This window comes from Microtus ochrogaster, linkage group LG3 (assembly GCF_000317375.1).
Source record: "Microtus ochrogaster isolate Prairie Vole_2 linkage group LG3, MicOch1.0, whole genome shotgun sequence".
Taxonomy (NCBI): Eukaryota; Metazoa; Chordata; class Mammalia; order Rodentia; family Cricetidae; genus Microtus; species Microtus ochrogaster.
In genome coordinates this window covers 37980558-37998122 of record NC_022029.1, presented here as the reverse complement: position 1 = coordinate 37998122, position 17565 = coordinate 37980558, and the positions used below count along the sequence as shown (strand labels likewise).

General features: G+C 45.1%; 1 protein-coding gene across 3 annotated transcripts in view; it reads left to right on the top strand.

Moving 5' to 3' along the window:
- The window catches only part of Crim1 (cysteine rich transmembrane BMP regulator 1), a 177055-nt gene that overhangs the window by 88624 nt on the left and 70866 nt on the right, over window positions 1-17565 (top strand). For 2 of the 3 annotated variants that reach the window (XM_005360785.2, XM_013351355.1), the window contains one exon: window positions 15185-15306. The exons of the other annotated variant lie outside the window; for it this stretch is intronic. In XM_005360785.2, the coding sequence (XP_005360842.1) occupies window positions 15185-15306 (122 nt within the window). The remainder of the gene's footprint in view (window positions 1-15184; window positions 15307-17565) is intronic. 3 annotated transcript variants of the gene reach the window in all.

Below are 17565 nucleotides of genomic sequence, written 5' to 3'. Positions count from 1 at the left end.
TCTACACCTTCTTTCATAGAGCTTTCACTTTGCCAATATCATTTTTCAGTTAACAGGACATTAAATTGTTAAAATCTGCGGCAGTGATTCCACTGCACCTTACTGGAAGTTAACTGAATTGCTATTTAGAATATTCCGTGCCTTCTGATATTTTTGTATGTTTATTGAGAAGATGAATGATAGTCACTCATTCTAAATTTAATGAGAGTTGTCATAAACGCTTCTTTCTGAAACATTATCTTATCAATTTCTGTCTATAAATATGTTTTTCTTAAAAGTTATTGAGAAAAAAAATCCAAGCCAGTTATTTTGAGTTCAAAATAAATTAAGTCATTGTTTATGATATCCAGAAACTTAAAATAGCTTTGTCTTGGGTTGTGTATGCTGCGAAAGCCAGGTTCCCAAGCTCCCTTTGGCTCCTGCTTCTCTCTTGACCAAAGGGCCTGACTCTCTTCCAGAACCAAGATCCAGAGCATTGAGATCTTTTACTTTCTGAGACGCTGTATCCAAAAATCTTGTTTTTATTTTTAGCTCAAGATTTATAAGTTCTACTTTTTTTCAGTTCTAAGGTAATTAAAAATTTTAGATTTTCTTGGCAAAAATGTTAATAAATGACTCCTGTTTTCACCAAAAAAAAAAATGGGGATATATTCATCACATGAGAAATGAAGTAAAGATCAATGGATTAAACTGAATCTTGCCAGTCAACCCGATCAGAGAATTGTACCATGATCCGTTCTCACAGGCGACTTGTGTGGAACTGGAAGCTCCCTGCCTAGAGCAGCAGCGGCCAGTGCCTGGATGAGGGTGAGCCACCAGGTGCGGTGTCCCCGTTCCCCTGTGGACCACATGTCACTGTCAAGGCCCATACCTTCCCCTGTCCAAGCACTCGGGAGACCCAACCGTTACTTTGTGATTGTTGTCAGTGAGCATGTGTGCCCACCTGTGCACGACACGTGGTAGCTGGAGGATGCTAGGTATGTCACAGGAACTGGGTCTGTCTCAGTGTGAGTTGAGCAAACTTCTCACGTTCTTGTTCTCTGAGCCAAAATGGAAGGCGGGAAAGGGTTGCGTGATTTTTTTGTTTGTTTGTTTGTTCGAGTTTTGGTGCTTGTCGTGGAACTAGCTCTTGTAGCGACCAGCCAGGCCTCGAACTCAGAGATCCACCTGCCTCTCTTCCTCCCAAATTGTGGGTTGCATGATCTTAAAAGTAGCTTCCACCTCTGAGATTTTTGACTTTCCCAAATCTTCTCAATCGGATGAAACCCAAGAAGTTTGTGTTAGGAACTTCTTAAGAGAAAGCAAGAGGAAAAGAAAGCCCTCAAAATTCCAGGACTCGGGAAGATAATGAAGCAATAAGTAGGGTCACATGGTGCTAGGAGAAGGGGACAGTCCAGTGAAGTCACTGGAGAAAGATGGCTGCTTTTTTATCCTTGCATTTTCTTAGAAAAGGCAAAATGAAACACGCAAACTACTAGGCTAGTTCTTCGTGCCTTGGTGGTCAGATACAGAACAGAAAGCTGTGGGTAAGCAGGTGAAGTGGGTGGTCGTGTGTTTGATAGACGGCTCACTGATTACTGCTAGCTACATATTCTTTTGACGTCGATGAGGAGACGGTTCCTAAGGAAAGGGGGTGGACGACATCTGGCCAAAGGCTGAATCTACAAATAAGGATTGACTGTATTAAATTGCTAGTCGACAATGGAATGCGGCCTTCTCTGTCAGCTGCCTTGGTATGTGTGCTGTGGGAAGGACTCCAGTGTGTATGGGGGTGCGGTCCCCAGTGCCTTACATACTCCCCATGTGTGCTGAGCAGGGATGCCTGCCGCCCCCTGGACCCAGGTGCACATTGTTTCCCTTCTCTGAAGACTCATTTCTACTGAGTTTCCAACTACTCATCTCTCCTCTCTGTCACCCTTCATTCAGCTGTGTGTTCTTAATACCTCTGTATTTCACATTTAGTTGTGTGTGTATGTGTGTGTGTGTGTGTGTCACAATTATATTTTAGGAGAGTTTTATGTCCTCTGTTACTAATTTTGTAATTAGCTCATTATATTACTTAAAATAAATATGCTATGTGAAGGGCTCATTTTTCTCCCTCGTTTGAGCCTCAGTTTGACTTTTATCCTCTGAAACACCGACTGATATCTAAGACAGTTTCCCAGCCCCATGCTGTACTGTCAGAACAGTTCCACACATCAGGAAGGGAAATTAGATTAAAGCAAAGATACGATAGCACACACATGATAGCACAGCCCTGGCCAGAATGAAGGTCTTGAAATGCCTTTCCTTAAGACCAGATCTATGTATTTGCCCCCAGCTGCTTCCGCTCAGAAATCTAAGGTGTCCCCACCTCTGCAATCCCAATTTCTTTGCACTTGTGAGAAAAATCCATTATTGCTAGTGCTTGGTTGTGAGATGCTAATAGAATTCTCACAGGTTGCTAACACACTGTGTTTGGGAGTCGATAAAGATGTTTGGGGAAGGAGCGTTGTGGAGTTCCAGAATTCGCAGCCTGAAGTGGACTCATCCCAGATGAGGCCAGCCGAATGGAATCCTTGGCAGGGTGCTCCTTCCCCTCAGAAGCATGTAAGTTAATAAAAATTAATCTGACCGCATAGCTGCAGTGAGTGAAAACAAGGTGTACCAATTCGAAAATGCTGAGTTCAACAGAGACTCATTGAGGGAACAGAACGCTGGGCTTGCCGTAGGGTGTGGTGCTTACTGAAAGGAAAGGGCTCAGCAGTTTCTGAGTATCACTGGTGACTGTGCAGAAGGCTCTGGGTCTCTGGAAGGCCATCTGATAGAGGCACAGACCATCAATAGCCCGCCCTCAAGGGAAATGCCCCATTGTAGACTAGTTTTCCACCACGTAACAAAAACTGAGTCCAGGCGGGTGCCACCTTTACACCTAGACCAAGAAGCCGGAGAACTCTAAGAGACACTCACATAGAAAATGATGGGGAATACTTACTGTTGATTCTTCTTATTTGCCCTAGTTCCAATCTTAAATAATATGCTTCAATTCCTACTGAAAACGACGTAGATTAGCTTACTGTTGAGTGCAGTTGTAGCTGAGAGAGTGTCGGGGTCACTCAGCATTCCGTCTGCTAAAGTTCGGATCCTGGGGGAGTGAGTTGAGCTTCTCAAAGTTTTCCTAAACAGTTCTTATCTCCAGAGACCCACCTTTTCAGTCTCTGGGGTGTTTAGCCTCCTGTTAAGGTGGGAGTGCTGGGTCAGGGGCTATCAACAGAACACACCCACTCCACCCAGATAGACATGTTAAAGCTGGTCTTCCTGGGGAGTTAGGACCTCTTCTGTTTTTCATGCTTGGAACTCAGAGATCTCTTCTTTGGCCTTTGTGAAACAGCCTTGGTTAGCCCAGATCATCAGGTCATATCTGTTGGAGACCTTATGGCTGTTAATGTTGTACAGGGTAATTAAGTTGCTTTTCTCATGCCAACTTAAGCTGCAGTAGAAATTGTCCCTGAACATTCAGTTCCAAGAAACCTTTATCAAATTAAGTGTCTTGTAATAAATTATCATGTCCATCTGTTTTATGCTCCCATCTCAACAAATATGGAACTATCTTTCTATATTTTTTTAAGATCAGTCTGTTGGTAAACAGCTCTCTCTTTTTTAAAAAAGAAAAATTCAGTTCTTCTTTGAGGTATGGAGTGTCATTCTTTTTTAAATAATTCCTCCAGCTGCTTTTTGAGAGTAAATTATACAGTATGTAAAACATGCATTAACATGTGCATTTAAAGCATTCCTGACTCGTGACATGCTATGTCAGTAGCATTCTCCTTGTTTTTAAACACATGCAAAAGAAGAAAAAGATTGCAAGTATATTTAAGTGTATTTAAAGCTCTTCTTTCTCAGCTTAGGAAAGAACATTGATTCTGTTGCCCTCTGTCATAGTAATTTTTGGTCCAAAAGAGCAAATCAACTCATGACTAAAAAGCCAGAGTCTATATTAAATTCTGATGTTTTTTTTAAACAAAATAATTGTAAGAATTCCATGTTATTATTGGACTGATCTCAGACTGAAGAAAATACGCTTTCCTAGAAGTTAAAGCCCTAACCCATTAGAGATGAAGTATCTCCCCAGTAAGGCGCTTGGCTTGTCAGTCATGTGCTTCAGCTGTGTGAGCCTTCACACTTTCCATATCAGGGCTGTGTGCCCTGTGTGCTCCTCCACGAACTTGACCCAGGACCTAGTGTTTGTTTTTGTGTTGACCCTGAAAACAAACAAGGCCGCATCACTCATTGGCTTGTGTCTGTTCCAAGTGGTCCAGACATCACAACTGAGGGGAACAAGTGAATCTGTGGAGCCTTTGGTGAAGCCCAAATGGAGAATCCACAGCAAGAATAATGTTAAGCTTGACGACTTTCTCCATCCATCCATCATCCAGAAAATAAAAGAACTGCTCTGAACAACTCTACAGGGGAAAATAAAGCTTTTTGAAGTTTTTAGGGATCTAACAAACGAATGTAATACATTACCTCTCTGGGAAAGACTAAAAGAAGCCTAGAATTTCGTAGAGCACATTTTACCCACTTGGCACCCTTCGCGGTGGTCAGAGGTAGTGGCGGCACTCACTGTGTTTGAAAGCTTGTAGAGGTTCGAGGTCTTGCCTGCCTGGTAGACACTGAACAACTGAGCTTGGAACCCTGGAGGCAGAGATGGCTGGATTCCCTTGGCCTTTCTGAGTTAGCCTCTTGGGAACAGACCATGCAGGCAAAAGCTTTTCACATTATCCTTTCCCAGCCTTGTATGGATTGGGGAGGCCTATTACGATTAGCCTAAGTCATTAGTTACATCTGTCCCTTCTTGTCCTTGGCAAACCTGTTCCAGAGTCTTCATGAATGCCTGGAATTTCACATGAGGCTAAATCCAGTTTTCTACTATGCATGTAGACCCATAATAAAGGCACAAGAAGATACTCATAAATAAAACTATAGCAATTATAGTAACATACTGTAATAAAAATTATTCATGCTGGTCACGGTGGCTTAGACCTATAATCCCAGGACTTGGAGAGTGAGACAAAAGAATTACCATAAATTTGAGGCCAGTTTGAGTTTGTAGAGTATAACCCTTTCTCAAACCACCAGATACATGCACAGTGTTATTTATGACTTGTGGTTGTTTATTTCTAGAACTTTCCATTTGAAAAGGGGTGACTGAAAACATAAATAAAGCAGGATAGACTGGGCTAACCTCTACACCCTTTGAGGGCCATGACCCACCTGTGTGTGTTTCCCTCGCATCACCTTCTAAGACAGATAAATAAAAGCTTACATCCATTCTCTAGGTAATCTGCGGCAAGCCCCGGCACCCCAAATCCCATAGTTTTGGCTTGTTCAGGAAACAGATTCTTGGAATGTTCGTCGTGTACCTGGAAGGAATAAATGTCTGTGAGATCAAGGAGCCTTTAGTTTATGGGGAGGCAAATGCGAATAAATCACTGTAGTTTTAAGTGTTGCTTGTTTTAGAAGTTGAAATGTGCAAAATAAGGAGAAGCTTATGGGACAAAGAGATACTAATTCCTATTTGGAAAACTGTCAGATTTCACTTTTGAGCTGAGTCTTTGGGAATGAGTCAGAGTTCATGGGATGGAGAAAGACGAAAGGGCATTCTAGGCTATTAGAGTCTTTGACTTTTCTGTTTTTAAATGTGTCTTGGAGCCGAAAACATTTGTACTAATCTCATGTATCTTCATGACTTAAGAGAAATGGAATGGACCCCCTCTTCAGATAGCCACCCCATGGCCAGACTACATCACTTGTTTTAGGATTTCTCTTTGCTTTCCTCTTCCAGGGAGCAATGCTTCTTAGGATAGTAGGCAGATCCCTTGTTATCCAGCCTTCGCCTGCCTCTCCTCCATATCGGCTGCCAAACCATTGATAATAATGTCCTGTCCTCATCTTGACACGTGCTGCAAAGATTGTTTCTTGTTCTTGCAAACCCACCAGGTTCTTCTGTACCTAGAATGTCTTATTCTGTGCCCTCTCTCATACTTGATGACTTGTACACAATCCGGGACTTCTTACAGCCTTCCTCCCACTGCCTCTGCTGTCAGGCACCCGCCACATACTTTTACCACATAACCGAAGGGCTGGGCTCACAGGCAGAATGGCTTCTGCAAGGAGTGCACTCTCTCCAGCAGCCTTCGGCACAAAGGTGCTCACTAGGTGGAGTCCCGGTTTGCAACGGGCATCCTTGGGACCCATTTCACCCCTGAGAAGTGTTTCATTTCTTGAGATTACATCCTTTGCCCCATTTATAGTAATGGCCAACATCTTTAAACTGACCTGTTTTGCAAAAAAGACAAGCTTCTTCTGAACACGGGTGTGTTTCTGCCCAGGATGGGAGTGGTACCTCTTAGAGGGAAGCATACTGAGCTGTCTGCTCTGTCCTTCCTTCTTCTTCTGGACTCACACTGATTTCCAGGCTCCTTGTCCCTGACTGATATAACTGAGGAGTTCCCTCTGAAAGACCCAATGCAGGAGGGGGAAAGGGGTCAGGAAATGTAAAAATGTTAGAAAGATTAGCTTAGGGTGGCTTCCACTGGAGCGCCACAGGCAGGGAGGAGGCTCATGTGTTAAAGAGAGCCGGTCAGAAGGAGGCTGAGGCTTGGGAGAAACTGGCAAAATCATGGAGTAGACAGCTTCACAGAGTGAGTGTGGAGAACTTGGAAAGTGGCCTGTTGTCATGTGCAGGTGGGCTGTGTGACTTCAAAGACTTTATTGATAGGGTTGAGTTACTTACGTGGGACAGGGGCAGAAGCAGGGACCCTGGATCTTCAGGGACTGTGAGAGGTCAGAGCATTGAAAGTGCTTCCTCTGCATCACCCCAAAGCCTCCTAAATGGCATAAATAAGAGAACAGGTGTTGAGTGTTTTCATGTTTCAGCCACGGTGCTAGACGTTTCTCATGCGTCAGTCCCAATTAATCCACATGGCAGTCATATGACATATGGAAACTTTAACCAGCTCTATTTTCCATGTGGTCCAGTTGAGACGTAGATTATATAACCTGCCCAAACTCCCATGGTCACATCGCTGCTAAGGAGCCAGAACTCAAATATGACACTGTTTTAAGTCAGTGTCCCTTTCTGGAAGCCTCTGTGTCTTGGGTGGGAATCAGAGCCACAGGGAGGAAACGTTTGTGTGAATGGAAAAGCCTTGCTGACTTCCCTCCCAGCCACCACAGTGGAGGAAATGAGTGTGGAGGTCCCCAGTCTCTCTGGAGGCAGAAGGATATCGTTAGGGAAGAGCCAGGTAGGTAGTAAAAGGTTTGCGTGGTGCAGTTTTTGGTGATGCCCAGATTGGCTCCTCATCTCCTGTTGGAAGACAGGTTGGTGCGTAGATGAGTCCCTGGCACACGTGTGTTCTCCAGAGGATGTGAGACTTCCCTCTGCCACTTCACGCTGATGACAAGAATGAGAGGCTTGGAGTTGATTGTTCCCTGGGATCCAGTTGGAAGTCTGCAGTCATCTGCTTCAGTGCCAGCCTGGGTACAGATGACTCTAGATGCCCGAGGCAGTGTGTGCAGCCACAGCTGTGGAAACTGAGCTTAGGTTTTAAAGCAGTTGATCTGTTCGGGTGTCATCGGTCCGTGCTTGTGCTTGTATTCCAGGGCAGGCGTTCAGCAGCCTGCACCCCACTGTGCTGTCATATCCAGGGCTTCCCTAAACTGAGTCTTCCTGGCATTTCCAGTATCTGACTAGCTGCGTGCCTGCTTGCATGTGTATCCTCAGTAAATAATCACAAACTGAGTACATATTTGTAGACAAGCCGATTCCATGCTCCAGAGCCTCCATTTCTAGTGCAATGGGTGATCCCAGGTTTGAGATGAAAATACTTGACATTGCTGCATTTAAACTTATTCTCCAGCCCAGAGAGATGGCTCAGCAACTAAGAGCACTTCCTGTTCTTGCAGAGGACCTAGATCCAATTCCTAGTACCCCCCATGGCAGCTTGCAACTGTCTGTAAGTTTCAGGAGATCCGGGGCCTCTGCTGACATCCGTGAGCTCCGACTTGCACACAGTGGGGGGCATAGACATACACTCAGACACACCTACACACATAAAGTAAATAATTTTTTTTTAAAAATTGTATTCTCGTGTCCATTCCCCCTTTCAAGGCCAGTTTCTCTTCTTTTTTCCTTATCTTGAATGGTCCTCTATATATCTCTTCTTCCTATCCTACCAGACCATGAAAGGATACACCAGTGACTTCTCTCAGATCTGAGGAAGTGGATCTCAGTGTCAGACAGCTGGGCTTGACAAGGTGGCTGGGAATGCCTGTGGGATCCTCGCCCTAACATTTTCAACAAGGGCCAAGGAATATTTTCAGCTGTTGCCTGCCTCTGGTCTGGCTCCTGCCCAGATCGGAGCCTGCCCCTGGACTTCATTAGAAAGTCACATCGGGGTAGTAGTGTGTAGAAAGCATTTTTGCTTTATCCTCGCCGTACTGACTTACCGTGGGGGTCTGGGAAGAATGTCTACTTAAAGCTTGTATGTTCCTAAAGTGTGTACCATTTTCCTTCAGCTGCACACCTTCTGCTTCCTAGGCACCTGGCATCTTTGAGAAGGAAGTCATAATTGTCTCTTGAGAGATCCAGGAATTGGGAAGCTGTCCTAGTTACTTAATTGTCTTGGGTTTATATCTCCCGTGCTTGCGAGCACGTCCATCCATTCTTCCTCCTAGACAAACAAGCAGAGCATAACATTCACAGAAAGCTCGGTTGCTTCCCTCCTTCTCGGAGGTCAGAGTCATAAGGAATGTGCAGTTACGTGTTAGGCTGGAGCAGCTCCCTGTCCTGGGGAGGGACCACTGATAGACAGCAGGGACGGATCCTCTGCTGCTGGCTGTGACTAGTGATGAAGAGTCAAGGAGCTCATACCGGGATTAGCTGGAGGAAGGGTGAAGTAGGGTCAGTAGTTCTCCAGGGAGCGGTAAATCTCCTAGGGAGAGACAGGAGGGAAATTCAAGCTTGAGGCACTCCCATAGGGAGCTAGCTAACCATTTTCCAAAGTGGTAGTTGAACCGTTCCATGTCAAATCTCCTTCTTTGGGATGTTTTATTTACAGTCATGTTTTAAATGTACATATTCCTGGAACAAGGAAGAAAATGAAACCACAGAACGGTAGAGCTTTAAATTTCATTAATGATGAAGCTGCTTTTAATGGAAGAGCATTGTGTTTTGTGTGGCATCTTTTCCATTCTTGACAAGCTATTTCATTAACAGCCTGTACAGCCTTAGCAGGGAGTACTTAGTACCTGTACTTTATAAGTACTTAAATGCTTCCTTTCCCCTGTTCCCTGACCAAGGGAAACCCCTGCCTTTGGTTGCAGACAGGGGATGTCTCCACATTCCAGGGCTCAAGCAGGTGTTTCAGATGTGGAATAAAGCCACTATTGGATGAACTGTTTTCTAGAATATTCCACAATTTGGACTTGTTTTTGCTGGAGGACATGGATCGAAGGATAAGTGTCTGTGTTGGGAAAGATGGGATGTCTATGGCGTGCAGTCTCCCGTGTCTTCCTCTGGAGAGATGTTCCTATGGAGGGTTGTTAGGATAATGCTTGCTGTCTGTGTGCCAGCCAGTGCCCACCGCAGGGCACATTTCTGAGACACTCCTATGTTTTTCAAGAGGGCTGTGTGGGTGTCAGAGGATCCCTTTCCCCAGATTCAATGCTCATCCCTCTTATTTAGTGTCCTTTGAAGTTTCTCTCTTCATTCTGGTAAACAGAAAAACACACATCGATTCTTTAGCCTAGTTTAAAGTCAGGTCCCAAATCTGCTCTATGATAACAGAACCCCAACATTTAGCATGCTGTTTCTTTTCGTGAAATATAATATATGTTTATATATTATATTTATTTGTATATATAGTATGTACAAATAAATATGCAACTGTTACCTGCCTCCCAGGTAAAATTATGAGGAAAGTGAGGTCAGGGGACATAGTGAGCCAGGTCTGAAGGTTGGAATTCAAGGAGAGCAAGAAGGAAGAGAAGCAATCAGATGCAGAGGTGATGTGACTGGGTATCAGCCGGTAAGATGCAGTAGAAAAGTCCTGGATTGGGTGGTCACATCGATGGGGACGGTAATGGTGGTGGTAGGATCATGGGGTTTCAAATTTAGAAGAATACTTTATGAGCATGTGTCTTACTTTATGGGTGAGCAAACCAACCTTCCAAAGATTGGAGTGGGTTGCTAATGTTTTCACATTTTCCGGTGGGGAAAGTTAAGTAAATAACAGGAGGAGCCTTTGTGAATGATTGACAGCATACAGACGATTATAATCCCCATTAAAATGTTAAGACGAACTTGGTCTTCTCAAGTGGGAAGAAAATTTACACCCTGGTGACCCAGCCTCTGCACATGTGGGCTTAAAAGTCCTAGAAGGTTGTTCCTGGAGAGCATGTGTCTTGCAGGTTCTGAAGTTCCTCCTCTGACTGGTCCTCAAGGGCAGTTCCCCAGAACCTGTTCTGTAAGCAGATTCCATTGTCTGTCTCACATACTGATCTGGGAAGCCTCACCTCTACGTTCCCCATTCGTCATGTATAAGAAACAATGTGGGGCCAACAAGATGATGCCATACATAAAAGGTGCTTGCCACTGAGCCTAGCGACCTTCATTCAGTCACCAGAACCCCCAAGAAGGATGGGGGAACTGACTTCCAAAAGTTCTTCTCCCATTTCCAGATATGATGTACAACACAGACGCACACACAGAGACACACATATACATGCATATACGCACACACTAAGTAAATGTTAAAAAAAAATAATCTTTATAGAAAGACAGTACATGCTCTAAGCTCTAATAAAGAAAATGCTGGCTCCAGATTTTTGTTGGTTGTATTTGTTGCATATTGTCTTCTTTTATAAGACATCCCCTTTTTTGCTAGAGAAACACATGGGAGAATCAGTATGATTTTGATTTAGTAGAATAAGCAGGTACACTGCAAGAGTCAGGGGCCCTGCCTGTATAATGTTAAAAGTCAGAAGATGGAAAATTAATTCCGGAGAAAGCCTTTTGGGTGTGTGGTCCTAAGGGCTCTGGGGTCTTCACCAGGAGCCAAAGGAGAGGCAGGCATGAGTGGGCATCTGTGGGACTGACTGTTACATTCAGTGAACGGAAGACTGGCATTGGCGCCAGAGTGTGAATGAGCAGAGCCTCTGGTGGAGCGTGGAAGCTACAAGATAGGCAGAGGCCAAGCTTGCACACACCCAGTAAGCTATGTCTGGAAGCTTCCACACTGCCTGGGACTGTGTTTATAGTCCCCGAAGCAAAATACATACAGGTGAAGAGGAAATGTGTACTCTGCTCTTTAGCCAGCTACCCAGCAATGTGAGCCTCCTAAGGAAGTGGGTGCCCTCTAGGGGTGTATGTGATGTCTCAGTTCTGTTCACCATTGCTCATAGGCCCTCAGGATGCCCACTAAACTGAATGAATCAATTACCTACTCTGGGGAGAGGAGAGCAGGGCCCTCTTAACCAAGTCCCACCTGACCGCAGCTGTGATTACATTATGCAAAAATTTATTAACAGGATGTTTTGATTGATTACTATCTTAATATCAAGGATGGCATTAGAGGATTCTCTGCTACCTCGGCAAATTGCAGGTACAGATTAGTGCTTCTTTGAAACTTAAAAAAAAAAATACAATGTCCTTAATTCTCTTCTTTTATGATTCCATTTATATGAACTGCATACAGCGGTCAAGCACACAGAGGTCTAACTTACATTTGTAGTTGCCAGGGCCAGAGTCGGGAGAAGCCAGGGAAAGGCTGCTGTATGGTGCAGGGTTTCTGTTTGGGGTAAAGAAAAGGGCAGCAGCAGTGACTGCACAGCCTCGCAAATAGAAGAGCAGTGAGCAGGAGTCTGTATTTTAGAAGGGGTCCGTGCTGTGTGATGACTTCCATCTCCTAGGGCAGAGGCTTGCTGCTCAGAGGATCCTCACACCGCTCTGTCTGAAGGGGACTAGCTGAGTTGAACAACTAGGGTCTCTGCCTGGGTTTCCCTTGCTGTTGCCTCTGATTTGTTAAACTAGCTAATAGCATTCATCCTTCCTTTCTTTCCAACCCCGTCTCCTTTTCTATACCAGCTCTACATAACAGGCGCAAAAAGAGCATGTGACCCAAACAGAGGGAGAGAAGGGCTCCAGACAGGTGTGTTCAGGTGTTCGCGGCCAGACCCGGGGGCTAGAACAGGACACTCAGGAGGCAGCAGGAGTGAACGGTAGAGCAAGTGTCTGCCCGGAGCAGGAGCAGGGAGCGAGCGCTGTTTTAGGGAAACGCTGGGGGAGAGAGTTGGAAGGAAAGGTATGTGGCCCTCCGGGTGATGAGTGCTACCCCGAGACACTGATAAGTGGGATGAGGTGAAGATTGTTGGCTGTGGAAGTGAGTGCAGGAACAAAGCTGTGGGCTGGGTGTGGCGTGGCTGGAATGAGGGCAAACAGCGCAGGAAACTGGGGAGGGGTGAGTGATGACATCAACCCCCTTAAGCATCTGTCTCCTGTTAGTTTCTTAATCCATCTGTTTTCTCTTTTGCCTTGCTTGCTCTTACCCAGGAATGGGGTAGAGGGAAGGAAGACTGGCGGTGGGGGGGGGGGAGGATAAAATGAAAAGAAGGGAGGTAGCGAGGACAAAGTACATTCTCTGTGCTTAGGCTGTTCTGTAGCTCAGCGTTTCCTCCAAGTGACTCCTGAGAAAGTCATGTTTCTTCCAGTGAAAAGCACGGAGAGTAGGGATATAGCTGTCTGTATAGGGTAGGTCAACAAGGGGTCTACAGTCGTTACCGAATGAACAAGGAAGAAGACCTGTCAATAGACGGTCTGTGGAAATTGTGTTAAACTGTATGAAATTGCTATTGGGCCATTTTCAGCCTATCAAAATAAAACAAAGCAAAGGCGTATTTGTACGACGGGAGCCTAACAGATGATAAGATGTAGCAGGCCTTAGCCCGGATGTTCACCTTTTCTGATTCCGTCCTCAGGTCATCCATTAAAGTGTTGATTTTAGGTTCAGAGGAATCTGTCGAAGTCAAGGGACGGATGGCATTAGGTAGGGAGGCAGGGTAGGTAAGAGGACCAGGAACCAAGGATGCACCAGTCTGCAGACATGGTGCTTCTTTGCCAGTCAACCATTTAGGCTCGGTGGTAAACTTGGGAGGAGGAAAGGGTCCTTCCTTTTCTAAGTGGGTTACTAAGCACTTTTGAGAGTTTTTGGTTCATCTTCATGGTGCCGACATGGGTCTCTGAGGATAATAATAGGGGCACTGGAACATTGGGGAATGTGGCAGATACAGGGCAATGTTAGAATGACTTTTGGTGTGATGTGATTTCCCAGAGTTCGGCAGCAGCGAGTCTAGCAGAGAAGTGCACAGTGTGTTTGGACAGAAAGAGCACGGAAGTGTTGAAGAACAACAGCCGAAGAGCGTACCTCTTGGGCGTACGTGTGCTGCCTGGCGTTTAAGAGTGATTGTAACACATGAGCAGGCAGAATGTGATTCTAGATTCTAGAAGAAGTGGTAGAAACAGCTATTCCTATGGGGTGCTGTCACTAGGATGTGTCACGTGCAGTAATGTAAGCAATACACCAAGCTGTACGATTGTAGCGGTTTGACTGCACGCCTAAAACTCTAGTGGCGAGGCACTCAATGCTAAAACACCAGCTCGCAGTACACAGCCCTAGAAGGGAGTTGTCCTGCAGGAATCCAGAACTCCACACGCCAAACAAGCAGGCATTTATCTTAAATGGTGGGCGGAAATATGATTGTAGAAAACCTTAATGTGGTTTTCATTCCCGCTCTCCCAGGAATCTAACCGTCGTCACGCGGGGAAGAACCAAAAGAGAAGTGGTGGGGGCAGGTTTCATTCACGTCTTTCCAGTGGCTTATAATGGTCTTTGGTGCAAACTTTAACGTCATTTACATTTTTTAGTTCCCCGGCTAATTGAAAATGTCATTGAAATTCTCGGCCTGATTATTGAGATACTTGAGGACTATAAGCATATTTGTGATTTATTGAAGTTTCAAACAATAGATCAAACCAATCACTTAGGCAAGAAAGGGGGAAAAACAGAATTAATGAATCTGTTAATAGTTCTTGATGTGAATGGCCCCTCCCCTGATCAGAACAACACTTCCACTTTAAATGAGAACCCGCACATTTCCTTCAGCATCTTCCTCTTAAGGATGCCTTTATTTTCTCCTCTCAGGCTGGCATCTCACTCCATCACTATGTAACCCATAGTCTGCTCCCAGCGGAGTCCTCAGGACCAGAGGCTAGCAGCTACTTCCCATTACTACAAGTGTACTCAGCTGCCCGAGCATCTCTTTCCCAGTGTCTTATTTCATTGCCTCTGAGAAGCCAGTTTGGTCTCTCCTCTGTTTTCTTCACTTACCTCTGCTTATCGGCTCCTGCAGATTTCACAACAGAATTAAAGTCAAGAGCAGCCAGAACTTATAACTCATAAAATATCTCATTCCTGCATGCGGAGATGCATGCACATGTGATAGCTCAGAATCTAAGAAATTAAAACTTTCTACTTACAGGACAACTGTCAACAAAGTTTATTTGCCTAAACCTCATGCCCGCTGTGTGTAGAAAGTTCAGATTTCAATCTGTTCTATGTATGGCACACAAACATAAATATTGCTCAAGATGACTGCATTCCTAGAGATGATCGTACTGACAAGGAATGACTGGAAAGCCCATAATTTAATTATGGGGTGGGGAGAGATAAAACCCTATAGAGAATGCCTACCCATCCCTGGAAACAAGGCTGTAGTCTGGGGCTCCTTAACAGAGGGACCACTCATTCACTGTTAGCATCCCTGACCAACATAATGAGCATGTGTAAAAATGGCCCTGCATCATTGAAAATGTTACAGTGAGTACCAACGTGGGGAGCTAAGAAATGAGGTGAAATGTGTCTCCCGAGATGGGCAGGGTTAAAGTGGGGCTGACTAGGTAGGATATGAGCGGTAGTTGTTTGGGAAGTGGCTTACTGCTCATACAGCCCTCCCCACATTCCTTCACTGTACCAGACAACCAGGTTGTATCATGTAGCCCAGGTACTTGTCACTTTGTTTGGGGGTCTCCCAACGTCTGTGTTGTTATTTATTCATGGGGTTTTCCTTCCCTTTTCTTTGGTTTCAGATGCGAGTGTCTCTCTGGCTTATGTGGTTTTCCCGTTTGTGAGGTGGGATCTACTCCCCGCATAGTCTCTCGTGGAGATGGGACACCCGGAAAGTGCTGTGATGTCTTTGAATGTGTTAATGGTACGTGGGGTTTCTCTTGTTCTCAGAGAGTGTTCATTTGTGCAGCAGGAGGAGGAGGGAGGGCCAGCCTAGCTCATTCTGCCAGTTGGGGCAGAGAGCGTACCTAGGGACATGCTGAGGGTCACTCCGAGAGGGGACTTGCTTAGTGCTGTGCAGCTGAGAAAATTAGGGAGGGAAGCATCACACTGTCACAGAAAACCTCACAGTTTCGGTAACAGACCATAGGATAGAATGTGTCAAAAGTTCAGTTTGGGGATTTCAGGGGGAAAGAGAGGGGACTGTAGCCCGTTACATACTTTCTGTTCTCCAGTGACCCGTGCCCATTGCTGTCAGGAGATATTCTCACGGAAAATCCGTGGAAGCTAGCACAATTAGAAATAGAAAAGACGTTGTTCTTCCAGCCCAGGGTGTCTCTAGTTAGAGAGTATCTTAGATCACTGTTTGGGATTAGCATTGGCCAGTTTTACACCTGACCTTCCTGGCTTTAGAGAAAAGGACTCACATGTCATAAGTTCCTTGAGCAGGACCTGCCTCTTACCTTCACCCTTCACAAGACAGCTTGATGTTTATTAAATTGAGATGCTAGGAGAGCAGAAAACCTGAGCCATGCTTCTCTAGTGGAATTTTCAGGGGGGAAAAAAAGTAGTTGCATAAACCACAACCACTGTCCATGCATGGATGAAAGTAGAGACAGTTAAACAAGCATACCATTGCACACCCAGAAACTGGCAGTGACTACCACCTGTGAGAACCCAGGCTTTGGGATGTCCCCTTCCTGCTCTTAGGTCCCTCCTCCCACAAAGAAGTCCTGCTAAAGTTGAATCATACTTGAATTGTGACCTTGTATTTTCCAGTCACGTGGCCCTGTGTTTTGTTGCTTTGATTTGCACTGAAAAAAAAACACTGGTAGCATAGCTGGGTGATTAGGAAAAACCTCAGCCGAAACGATGCCAGATGAGGGTTGGTTGATCCTTCTTGCTGTGTAACCAGGGAAGGCTCGTGGTCACCGTGGGCCTCAGTTCTATGACTCTAGAATGAAACCAGTAACAGTGATTATGCATCAAGTGTTAATAGTCTTTATTATTCTGTGTGTTCACATTCTGCCCACACTGTCAGAACACCGCTCCTGGGTGTTGGAGGTGGAGACAGTAAGGCTAGAGTAAGCATCCTCACATACAGACTTTATAAATAGAATACAAGGGAAGGCACGGGGAAAGTTCCGTGTGCTTAAATCTCTTTGAAGTGCTTCCCATCCGTCCTGTTAGCACCCAGCCAGTGGTTTTTTCTGTTAATCCCGAGCCAGTGGACAAGCAGACCTCTTCCTTCTGGCCGAGCTGCAGCGTGATTTATGGCAGGTGATGTTCTCTGTGAATGCTTAGCTTGTGCTGTTAACTCCCGCAGCCCTGCGGATGCGCCTCTGACACGGCTGTCTCTCGTTCATTCTGTAGGGACAGACAGACAGAACAGGCAATCTGTCTGTCTCATCACACATCTGTGGATGTTGTTGGGGCTCCCCAGACTTTCTTGATTTAGCAAGTGAATGACCTGTTTGGTAACCATCTTTGTGCCCTTCGGAAGTGACCGTTAACATGCCAGCTCACAGGTGTCACCTCACAGGGGTAGCCCAGGTTTCATTGTCCTATACCTTCATCTGGTCACTTTGTCTTCTGCAAAGAACACCTGCATGAGAATATTTGCTCCATTTCTCTGCCCTTGGCTCCTTGCTTCTAGAGAACCAAGCATCACACCTCTCTGCCTATCAGATCGTTGACTGTACCTTTTCATCAACCCTGATATCAGTCTTCATGGCGTGCCCTTGCTTATAGACACATCTTCTAGAATCCCAGCCTTAACAATAGGGCTGACCGTCTGACAATGGGAGAGAGTTGCTGTGTTTCCTGCGGTTGCTTCCTCTCCCCACAGATGTGTTGAATCAGGCTTCCTTGTTTCTTGTCCTGCTCCAGATTCTCTTGTATTCTGTTACCATTCAGTTGTAGAAGACTAGACAGTAGCTATAATTCTATGACAGCTATAATCAGTACTAGAGGATATTTTAAGGATAATCTATTTGTTCTGTATCTTATTTATTTTGGCAGGTACATATATTTATATATCCATGTGTATTTATGTGATTTATACCACAGTCTCTCTTTCTGTTAATCTCTGTGTCTCTTTTTATCTATCTCCCTGTATGCATTTGCGCCTGTGTGTATGAGTGTGTGTGTGTGTGTCTGTGTGTGTGAGTGTGTGTGTGTATGT